The 11,103-nt window shown below is 38.5% G+C and overlaps 2 protein-coding genes across 2 annotated transcripts in view; both read left to right on the forward strand.

Moving 5' to 3' along the window:
* The window catches only part of LOC130242337 (uncharacterized), a 136,005-nt gene that overhangs the window by 85,903 nt on the left and 38,999 nt on the right, over nucleotides 1–11,103 (forward strand). The window lies entirely within an intron of this gene.
* grk7a (G protein-coupled receptor kinase 7a) lies at nucleotides 1,118–7,726 on the forward strand. The gene is made up of 4 exons (XM_056474371.1): nucleotides 1,118–1,725; nucleotides 1,819–2,256; nucleotides 4,938–5,218; nucleotides 6,389–7,726. Exons 1-4 carry the CDS (start codon nucleotides 1,129–1,131, stop codon nucleotides 6,720–6,722), a joined length of 1,650 nt encoding a protein of 549 aa, XP_056330346.1. The 5' UTR covers nucleotides 1,118–1,128; the 3' UTR covers nucleotides 6,723–7,726.

Below are 11,103 nucleotides of genomic sequence, written 5' to 3' on the forward strand. Positions count from 1 at the left end.
CCAAATGATCTCTCTATAATGAATTTTGTTCAGTTTGTGGAATTAAATTAATTTGGGAGCTGGGAAAATGTGGATAGCCTTAGTATTTAAATGAGGGAATTAAAGCAAAAGCTAAGGCTCATTAAAGAAGGAGAGACTGACACACTGCAGAAAAGAGGTCAGTGCAGCAGAGTTCAACACATGAAGGTGAGAGGTTTGACTTTACAAATGTCATTTTTACAATGCATCAATGGTTCAACAATGATAAGCTGAATTTATTTGATAAAAAGGCATAAAATGAGTTGAAATACTGTGCAAACTTAGGACAGAAATTCATCAGAATTCTAAAAAGTGTGTGATTTCTTGCTTTTAAAGTACATCCAAGTGTGCATTTATATTGTTCTGATGATTTATCTGTTGATGAGGATGTGCAAAGTGTAATGAATCCCTGAGTAAAAGTGCTGTATAGTTAGAAATCAGAAGATACAGTTTGCATTAATTGTGGTGAAAAGGAGTTCGATAAAAAGCAGGCAAACAATTCAAATCAGCAATTAAAATCCTAAAATGAATTTTAAATAATAATCTAATTGACTGAGCCAGCAGTGGGACATCAGCCCCTATCTTTGGCATTTAGTGTGGCAATAGCACATTAGCCATTGGCCTATAAACAACAGCAGAAAGTTTTAGTGTGTCCTGCTAGCCTCAGCATTTTGTACTCTCCATGCTGAGCTGTTAGCTCCCACATTTTTGCTCCTCTCATCGTATCACCATTTATGTTTAGACAACAGAGCCCGGTGGCCATCCGTTTACTAGCGCTCTGCATCTGCCTAAATATAGTCAGCCCTAAAGCTTCTTAGTGGGAGAACCCTCTTATAAGTTCCTTTCCTTGAACAGTAGCTGAGTATAGACCACACAAATATACTTAAGTGAAAATCCCTTGCAGGTATTTAATTCTAAATGAGTAATTACTGGGTTGTCAGTGTGTCTTGGTCTGTAGGTGCGCGCATCTTAGTGGCTCATTCGCGCCTTGGCTTCAAAGCAAGTCGCACACAAACGCTCTGAACGCTGGCAGTAGCAGCTTCTAGACTGATAGTGCTGTCCACAGAGTGTTCATTTCTCTAGGGCAGGTAACCCGACAAAGCTGCCAAAATGTGTGACATGGGGGGACTCGATAACTTGGTGGCCAATACGGCCTACCTGAAAGCCCAAGGGGGTGACGACAAGGAGATGAAGAAACGTCGCCGGAGTCTGTCTCTGCCCAAGCCGGAGCAATGTGCTTCGCTCAGGACGAGTCTGGACAAGGACTTTGAATCCCTCTGCGAAAAGCAACCTATTGGAAAGAAGCTGTTCCGCCAGTACCTCAGTCAAGCAGGGCCAGAGTGCACCACCGCTGCAGACTTTCTGGATGATCTGAACGAGTGGGAACTGTCCGAGAGTGCTGCCAGAGATAAGGCCCGTACAAACATCATCAACAAGTTCTGCAAAGAGGGTTCCAAAAGTTCTCTCACCTTTCTGACCGGAGATGTAGCAACCAAGTGCAAGGCGGTTTCCGATAAAGATTTCGAGGAGGTGATGGGACAGGTGAAGACTGCCACCAAAGAGTTTATCAAAGGCAAGCCGTTTGCAGAATACCAAGCAACTCCGTTCTTTGACAAGTTTCTACAGTGGAAAGAGTACGAGAAACAACCCATCAGTGAGAAGTACTTCTACGAATTCAGGACTCTTGGAAAGGGTGGATTTGGAGAGGTAGGTGCTTTTTTAATGCGGTGCAACTTATTTTATGTCTTCAAAGTTCTTGAATGAAATATTTAGATGTTGACCATGTATATACGCTTCAAGGTGTGCGCGGTGCAGGTGAAGAACACTGGCCAGATGTACGCCTGTAAGAAGCTCTGCAAAAAACGCCTCAAGAAGAAACATGGTGAGAAAATGGCTCTGCTCGAGAAGAAGATCTTAGAGAGGGTCAACAGCCTGTTCATTGTCAGCTTGGCTTACGCTTTTGACACCAAGACCCATCTCTGCCTGGTCATGAGCTTGATGAATGGAGGTGATCTCAAGTATCACATCTATAACATTGGGGAGAAGGGAATCGAAATGGATCGAATCATCTATTATACCGCTCAGATCGCAACCGGGATCCTTCATCTGCACGACATGGACATCGTGTACCGTGACATGAAGCCAGAGAACGTGCTTTTAGATAGCCAGGGCCAGTGCCGCCTTTCAGATCTTGGTCTTGCTGTGGAGATTGCTGTTGGGAAGACCATCAGCCAGAAGGTGAGTTCTTCGTCTCTTGTTATGATTTGTTCCACTGAAGCCACAGGATAGTATTTGAGTGTGTATGTGTGTGCATACGAGATGAAAACTGATGTGTGGAGAGCGGTTCCCAAACTACATCAAAGTACTTTGACTGTGAAACTAAAACGACAGACTACCAAGTCCATATTGTGTTTCAGAGTGTTGTTGAAGTCTATTTCAATTATCCAATGGGTTTTATGCTCTGAAGTTTTTTTTTTTTTAATAATAACTATAACTAATAATAACTTCCAGTCATAGTTGATGTGGCCGTCTTCAATTTCCCGAGATTTACTTTACAGCATCGATAATGTAATTTAATCAAAATATAGTCAGTTTAATAGACCTGCGCATTTATTTAGTTGTTCAAGCGTAACATGAGGTGAAAAGCTGTATAAATGTAAGTGCAATGAGGAGCAGTAGCCTAGCCCCGAAAATCCATTGAATATACTGTGGGAAAATAAATGTTCATAATTTAAAGACATGGCATGGAACAGTGGAATTAAATGTAATGCTTCTTGTCCAGTGTAAGACCTGCTTGATATAGCATCTCAAACCAAATCTTAAACAGAGTTTGTAACGGCATGACAGTTTGCCAGAAGTGGGCTTACTTGAAAGTCTTCAAGCATATGGTCCACTAACTTGCCCATATTGGACCATTTGTGGTCCTGCATATTTTGAGGCCACAGGTTTAGTGTTTGCCAGTCCTAATGCTACCAGAACAGGGTTAGGACCTCACACCAGATTGTCTTTTACATGGTAAATCGGGATTACTGTTGTTAGGTTTATGTGCCTGTTGCATAATTCCTTGTGATCTTCATCATTCTAAGTACAGCTACACCAGTGAAGGACCAGTTTGCTGCTGTGTCCTTACATGCACCCCTATTTCATTCTCTCTGTAAACTTTTGTATTTATTGCCTGCAAAAATTGATTTGTTAGAATTTATTTATTTTAATAATTATTTTATTGATTTTTCTGCATAGAGACTTGTCTGTTGCTTTCAAAGCTGTCCAAAAAATGATTCTCAATTAAAATAATTTGACGTTATTCAGTAGGCCCACACCACAAGTGCTTTGAGAAGAGGTTCAGTAATCATCACTATCAAAGTAAAAAAACAACAATATAAAGATAGTAGTTATTAGTGAGGTTAAAAGGACAGTGCAGCTGGGAAGCTTCTGATAATAACAAATCCACTGGATTGTTTTTACATTTCTTTTAAATCAATTGGAAACCTGTTTAATGACTTCCTACATAAATAATAAAAATCTGGCCAGTTAAATTACCTAGTAAAATGTAGAATGCAGATTTTAAGTGGTTGATATTTTAGCACAGATAAATGTAACTTAACTTGTAACATATTCCCATCATTTGAAAGTGATTATCCAACTAACAATACTGAAAGTGTTAGAAGCCACTGTGGATGATGAATATTATATATATAATATAATTATTTTATATTCCTTCATGTCTCAACTTTACCTTTTTAATTGTTATGTTAATTAGCTAGTTGGTGTAATCCTCCATCACACTTGGTAAAATAAGGTTGCTCGTGTGAATTTTTGATGCATTGTCAAAAGTCAAAATGAAACAACTTTCATGCGCTGACCCTAAGCTTATTATCCCGTGCCCTTCTTGAGTCCTCAGTTCAGGTTGAAGCCCAAGCTGAACCACCGGGGGTTTGGTTGGCTTTACACTCCTGATCCTCTTAGAAAGAATTACACAAATCTCTCTCTGATCAGACAGCCAAAGGCAGAGGGAAGAGAGCGTGTTCAATTTTTTATTTGTCGCATGTCTATCGTATGTTTGAAGACTTTGTGTTTATCACTATTGGGCCTACTACAATTATTAAAGACTTAATCTCCTGCAGATTTAACAATTTTAAAGTCATGACCTGTCAGTTCTATTTATGTAAACATTATATTCATAATCTACAGCTTCACTGGTCTGTAGGTGCCAGATCATTCTAGTTTAGGTATGCTAATTATGTTAGCATAGCACAATGACTGTGCATATTTCAACATGTAAAAACTATTTAGCTTGACTGAGACTAACTGTAGATTGCTACATCTTGCTATAGTGAACCACATTTTCTACTTGAACTAATGTATTACCTCCTGAACACAATCCACTTCCTACTTAACAGTATATAAGTATACCAAAAACTTTGAAACATCTCGTTCATTTTACATCACTGGTCTGTTTAACTATTAGTGTGGTTTAAGTCTTATAAAATGGGGTTTAAAGCACCCATAGTGATCTGTCTTTGAGCCATGTAGGTCAACTGATAAGGTACAGTAACTCTGGCATTAGGTTAGCTCAGTACTATTAATGAATGACTCTACGTGAAAGCATGTACACAAAGGTTCACATGTCCATTTGTGGCTAAGAATGGTTGTCTTTATATAAGCAGACAGTCTGCTTCATCACAGTGGATCGGCACATGGCTCCTGACAGTCAGTAGGGGATTACAATTAAGCTACTTCTTTCTGGCAAAGATAGGTAATCAGGTATGGGTAATAGATAGGGTAATACATAAATACTCTACTACTACTTTATAAACACCTCTGACTGTGTTTGTGTCAAATTTGACCAGTTTTCCATAAGAAATTACAAGTTCATTCTGGACTTCTGAACCTCAGACCCTTTGTTTGTTTTCACACAGGCTGGAACAGGTGCGTATATGGCACCTGAAATCCTTAATGAAACTCCATACAGAGCATCAGTGGACTGGTGGGCACTGGGCTGTAGTATCTATGAAATGGTGGCTGGATATACCCCATTCAAAGGTCCTGATGCTAAAAAAGAGAAGGTGGAGAAGGAAGAGGTACAGAGGCGCATCCTCAATGAGGAGCCCAAGTTTGAGCACAAGAACTTCGATGCTGCCACCACAGACATCATCAAGCAGTTCCTCAAGAAGAAGATCGATGAACGTCTTGGATGCAAGTAAGTCCTTTCATCCCTTTTAAAGGGTTACCTCACCCAAATATGGAAATTCTGTTATTAATTATTCACTGTTATGTCGTTCCAATCCCCCAAGACTTTTGTTGGTCTTTGAAACTCAAATTAAGATTATTTTAGATGAAATCCAAGAGCTCTCTCATTTTCCATAGACAACAACAGTTGTGAGGCATTCAAAGTCCCGAAAAGGAACCAAAAACATTGTCAAAACATTTCATGCAACTTCAGTGGTTCAACTTTCATCATTTGAAGCTCTAAGAACACTTTTGTGTGCAAAAAAACTTGACTTTGTTTACAAATATAATACTGTGGTCTCGCAGCAAGAAGGTTGCTGATTCGAATCCCAGCTGTGCCAGGAGGCCTTTCTGTGTGGAGTTAGCATGTTCTCCCTGCCCAGGAAACGATTCTGTGTTTAATAGACGTCTAATAGACATCTAAACATAGACAGCTTGGCTAAAACAAGGCTAAACTTGAGCTGTCAGTAAAATCTAATAGACATCTAAGAACAGCCCAAAACTAGACAAGTCATCAAATAGACAGATTAGACAGACTTTATATGTGTAGTCATTCACTTCTGTTTATTTGATGACTAGTCTAGTTTTGGCCTATTTTTAGACGTCTATTAGATTTTTACTGACAGCTCAAATTTAGCCTTGTTTTAGCCAAGACCACTATGTTTAGACGTCTATTAGACATCTATTAGACATCTTTTAAAAGCAAAAAATGCTTGCTGGCTGTGTTCATGTGGTTTCCTCCGTGTGCTCTAGTTTCCTCCACAGTCCAAGGACATCCACTATAGGTGAATTGGGTAAAACAAATTAGCCATTGCGTATGAGTGAATTAAAGAGTGTATGGGTGATTCCCAGTGTTGGGTTGCACATAAAAAATAGGCCAGAGGAACTGGTGGTTGATTTTGCTGTGACTAAAGGACAGTGAATGAAGATGAATGAAGGTCCTAGGGGTTTGGAAAGACATGAGGGCTAATAATCAATCACAGAATTTTCATTTCTGGTTGAACTCAAGGTGTAACTCAAGTAATGACCAAAAGTCATGATTTTTCTTATTCAATATGAAGAAAATGTATTCTGAAATGCATCAAACTTCTTGTTCCCTCAAGGCTAATATGTAAAATTCTTACTTGTACAATTTCCACAGGAATGATGATCCCAGGAAGCATGAGTGGTTCAAGTCCATCAACTTTGCTCGCTTGGAGGCCGGACTTATCGATCCACCCTGGGTGCCCAAGCCCAATGTTGTCTATGCAAAGGATACAGGTGACATTGCAGAGTTCTCTGAAATCAAAGGTATTGAGTTTGACGCCAAGGATGACAAATTCTTCAAGGAGTTTAGCACAGGTGCGGTGTCCATTGCCTGGCAACAGGAGATGATTGACACCGGACTCTTTGATGAGCTCAGCGATCCCAACCGGAAAGAGTCTTCCGGCGGCTCAGATGATGATAAGAAATCAGGCACTTGCACTCTTCTGTGAAAGAGCAGCTCAGACATCCAGCAGCAGATGATTTCAGTGGCATCACTAACATGATTGAAGCTGTGCACTGTGTCAAAGAAGAGCAGAGCATGACTGGAAAGAGACGGGACATTAGTCCTTTGTAGCATTTATGAAGACACTTATTCCATCGTTTGCACTGTCACATGGTCTGAGAAACACTCTGGACCACCCCTGATGTGGTGGACTGAGCTTTTGGACCAGTCAGAGAAATCAACCTCCTGTTCAACGGGGGAGCAAGTAAAAGTACCTTTCCTTATTGAGAAGATGCTAGAGTACAGTAGAGGACTACATGCCAGCTAAAGAGCCTGTAAAATTATGATGTAACCATAGCTACTCAGTGTAATTGGCAGCAGTTGTGATCAGAAGGCAGAGGTGTGTGGATACTCGGAGTCATCTACAAATAGAGGCTCTTGTTCCAAACATCTCCTGCCTTGCCAAATCACAGTTTATTTGTGTGTTAGTTCATTGTGTACTAGTACACAAACGGCATCTATCTCCTGTAAGACTATAAAAAGCAACTGCAGACGAGGCCCAAGCCGAATCTTCTGATTTCTGTGGAATGCCCTACAGTCTTGTTAAGTTGTTGTAGTCAAAATTCATTCATACACCCTTCCATTTTACAAACCGCTTGTCCTACGTAGGGTTGTGGGGATGCTGGAGCCTCTCCCACCATTTTAAGCTCTAGGCAAGGAAACAAATTAGACAAAGTAAAAGTGAAGGATCGTGAAGGATGGGTGTGCAGAATCCTGCGGAGCATTCCACATGTACAGACTGCGTGTGGGCCTGTCTGTAAAACAGCTTACATGCTTACAAAAGTGCTTTTTTTCTGAATCGTGTTATCGTGCAGCAGAGCTTCAATGATCTCTGTTGTAAGAACATCTCGCACAAATTGTTAACTCCTGACCTCTGTGCTTGTGATCTTTGATAGCAGGGATTTTCTGATTACGCACTTAGATTTTTAAATTCATAAACATGTACATATGAATTAAATAAATATGAATAGCTCTGAATTGAAATAAACTCAGAGCTCGCTTAGCATTTAAAGTAACTCGTGTTTTGTGACTCCTCTCACATGTTGTTATAAAGATACATACAGCCATCTTTTAAATGAAGGTACAGATAAAAGAGGTCAGTCCTCAAGGGTATAAAGAAAGAGCTTCGGCACTGATACGTCTGTGCAGTCATTATCAGTTATGTAACCAAGGTGGAGGATATGTCCCCTTAAAGTCTTCAGCGGTGAGGCTTTTATGATGCTGAGCATCATGCTTCACAGAAATGTATTGTGAAAATAACAGAAAGTGACATAAAATGGACCAAACTACCTGTCTGCAATCAGTCATTTCTTGTCAGTGTTGAGTTTTCATTATTTGTGAGGTAAGTTTTAACGATTACATCTAATTGTATGTGTAAGGTTTGAGATAATGGTTTTAAATAAATGCTAAACTGTCAGATATTCAGCATGGATTTAAAATGGGTCAATAAAACGTCTGTTTCTTTTACAGATTTATTTCTGTGCTTTTTGATGATTGCTGCTAATTCAGTTTCATATCAGCAAATATAAGGGAAGAATCAAAGTTGCACTTGCAAAGGTTAGTGTGCCGTTATGTTTCCTTCTTCTTACATGTTTCCTAAGATCATATTAATCTAGGTTTAAATCTAAAGCTTGACGAAAGTGAAAGTTTGTGGTGCAAAAAATCACTCACAAAGTGAGTCCACAACTAAAAATATTCCCCAGATTAAAGAGTCAAATCACAGACAGCCTAAAAAGTTCTGGGCTGATTTCAGAATACCACACTTATCTTGTAAGGCGATAATCTGGCTTATACTTGCGTACTTAAATCAACCTGTAATCCTTGTAACCTCTAGTCTGATTTGCTGAGCCAAGACGAGTCACTCTCTCCAGACTCTCACCAGTTTATGATCTCCGTTGAGACTGGTTTAACAAGCATTACTCTCCATAGTTGTCTTTTGAGACAAAAAAATAATATAGATTCAAGATTATAACGTGGCTCTGTTTATGAGATTTTTTTTAATGGAAAAAGCTTGTAAACTAAGAGTTTTCCAGGTGGTGCAGCTAAAGACCCTCTTAAGCCAAACAGATCCCCTTCCTGCTTATGTGAACCAGTCCCCACTAATGCTGAAAATGAGCTTATGTGTGAAAAAAGAAGGGTTATCGAGTGTCATTTCACTTCTACTTGAGGAAAGTGATTGCTGCGTCAATAAAACAGTTTTTAATCTTGAGGTGGTTGATTGATAGCCATGATATTTTGACCATAAAATATGACAATCCCTTATATTTCCTAAATATTAAAACAGTTCTATACACTAACAGGCCACTATATTAGATGTGTACTATAGTATATGGGGTTGAACTCAATGGTCATGTACAGAAACGTTTTGAATGAGCTTTGTGATGTTGTTTGTTATGCTGCTGGAAGTAGCCATTATAATAATTTATATATATATATATATATATATATATATATATATATATATATATATATATATATATATACACACACACACACACATGTAGTCAAATAGATGCACATGATTATGGCTGTGGCATTTGAACAAAGTTTAGAAAGATAATAATAAGATATAATAGTAGGAGGCCCGAAATGAGACAAGGTAATAACTCCCACACCATTACACAACCGCACTGCCAAAAAATAAAGTTTTTAGTTTTTCTTGCTTATAGTTTTTGTCTTGTTTTTGGTGTAAGTATTTAAAAATTTAAATCTACTTAATATTTAAAATCTAAATATCTAAAATGTCTTAAATCAAGAAGCATTTTCTAAGTAATTTAGATTTTTTTTTAAGAAAAACGTAAAAATCAAGATAGATTTTTCCTTAGAACAAGCAAAATCTTATGACACTGGAGCGAGTAAAATAATCGTACTTCAAACTGAAAACAGGTTTGTTTTACTTACCTCACTGGCAGGTTATTTTGAAAATACTCACTTAAATTTGGCAAAGCAATGTTTTAATTGTCTAGAAAATGTCTTGATTTAAGAATTTTTAGATATTTGGACTTTGAATCTGATAAAAACTTAAAGGAAAGTGTTTTGGCAGTGCAGCAGCTTGAAATGTGAGTGCACTACGATGTTCACGTCAAACTGACATCAAACTATTGAAGAGACTTACGAGATGAAGAAACCTTTTCCTGATCTTCTGTTGTCCAATTTTGTTGAGCTAGTGATAGTAAATAAAATTAAGCAAATAGATAATTGTTTGAAAGCAGTTAAACAGATGTAGAACCATCACCACGTCCCCCACAAAATAAAATAGCAGTAATACAATTACTCTTAATGTTAAAGGGGTCCCACTTTATATTAGGTGGCCCTAACTAATATGTACTTGCATCGAAAAATAAATAGCCTACAATGTACTTACTGTGGTAGACTGGTAGGGTTAGGGACAGGTTTGGTATATGGGTAGGTTTAAGGGTAGGTTAAGGTGTAAGGGCTGGTCAACAGTGTAATTACAAATGTAATTACAGAAATTAAATAAAGTTGTAATTACATGAAGGAATTAAATTAATCATAATACAATGTAAAAACATATATTTACACAATAAATACGTTGTAGCAAATGATTAATTTCCTTGTAAGTAGGCCACATACTAGTTAATGTCACTTCATAAAAAGTGGGACCCTTAAAGGGATAGTTCACCTAAAACTACAGTTCTGTCATCGTTTACTCACACTCAGGTGTTTGGTGCAAATAGCCATTTAAGTCCAAAAACGAATGCTAATGAGTACTGTGAACTTAATCCATTTACGTAAACGAAGCAATTTGAGCACAGTAAAAGCCAATAAATGAAGAGAACTCAAACCAACTGAGTACTGTAAAACAATATTAGTTAAGGCAACTCAAACCGTTTCAGGAAACCGATCGCTACAAACCATTTGAGTTAAAAAAACTAATCAATATGAGTACTGTGAACTTACTCCATTTTCAAGAGTTCATACTTGATGATTGAAAATAAAGCTTGTTTGACATGCTGTCCCGGGAGTGAGCCCTGAGCTTATAAGATCCTCGAGCCCTGGGCTCCCTCCCGTTGCAGGGCGAGAGGGGAGTTTGAGCTCAGGTAGATCTCGATGACTCCCCCCTTGCTTATTGTAGCTAAGTGTCAGATATGCATGCTGAGAAGAGGTGTAAAATATTGTAGTATTATAGGTGTAAAAAATATTTTGGATTAATTGTTTAGGGTGCTTGTTTTTGAACTATGGGAGAAAACCGGAGGACCCGGGGAAAACCCACACGAGCACGGGGAGAACGAGCAAAACTCCGCACAGAAATGTCACCTGGTTTGGAAGGGAATTAAACCAGGGGCATTCTTGCTGTGAGGCAATAG

Source organism: Danio aesculapii, chromosome 2 (assembly GCF_903798145.1).
Source record: "Danio aesculapii chromosome 2, fDanAes4.1, whole genome shotgun sequence".
In the NCBI taxonomy this organism is placed as follows: domain Eukaryota; kingdom Metazoa; phylum Chordata; class Actinopteri; order Cypriniformes; family Danionidae; genus Danio; species Danio aesculapii.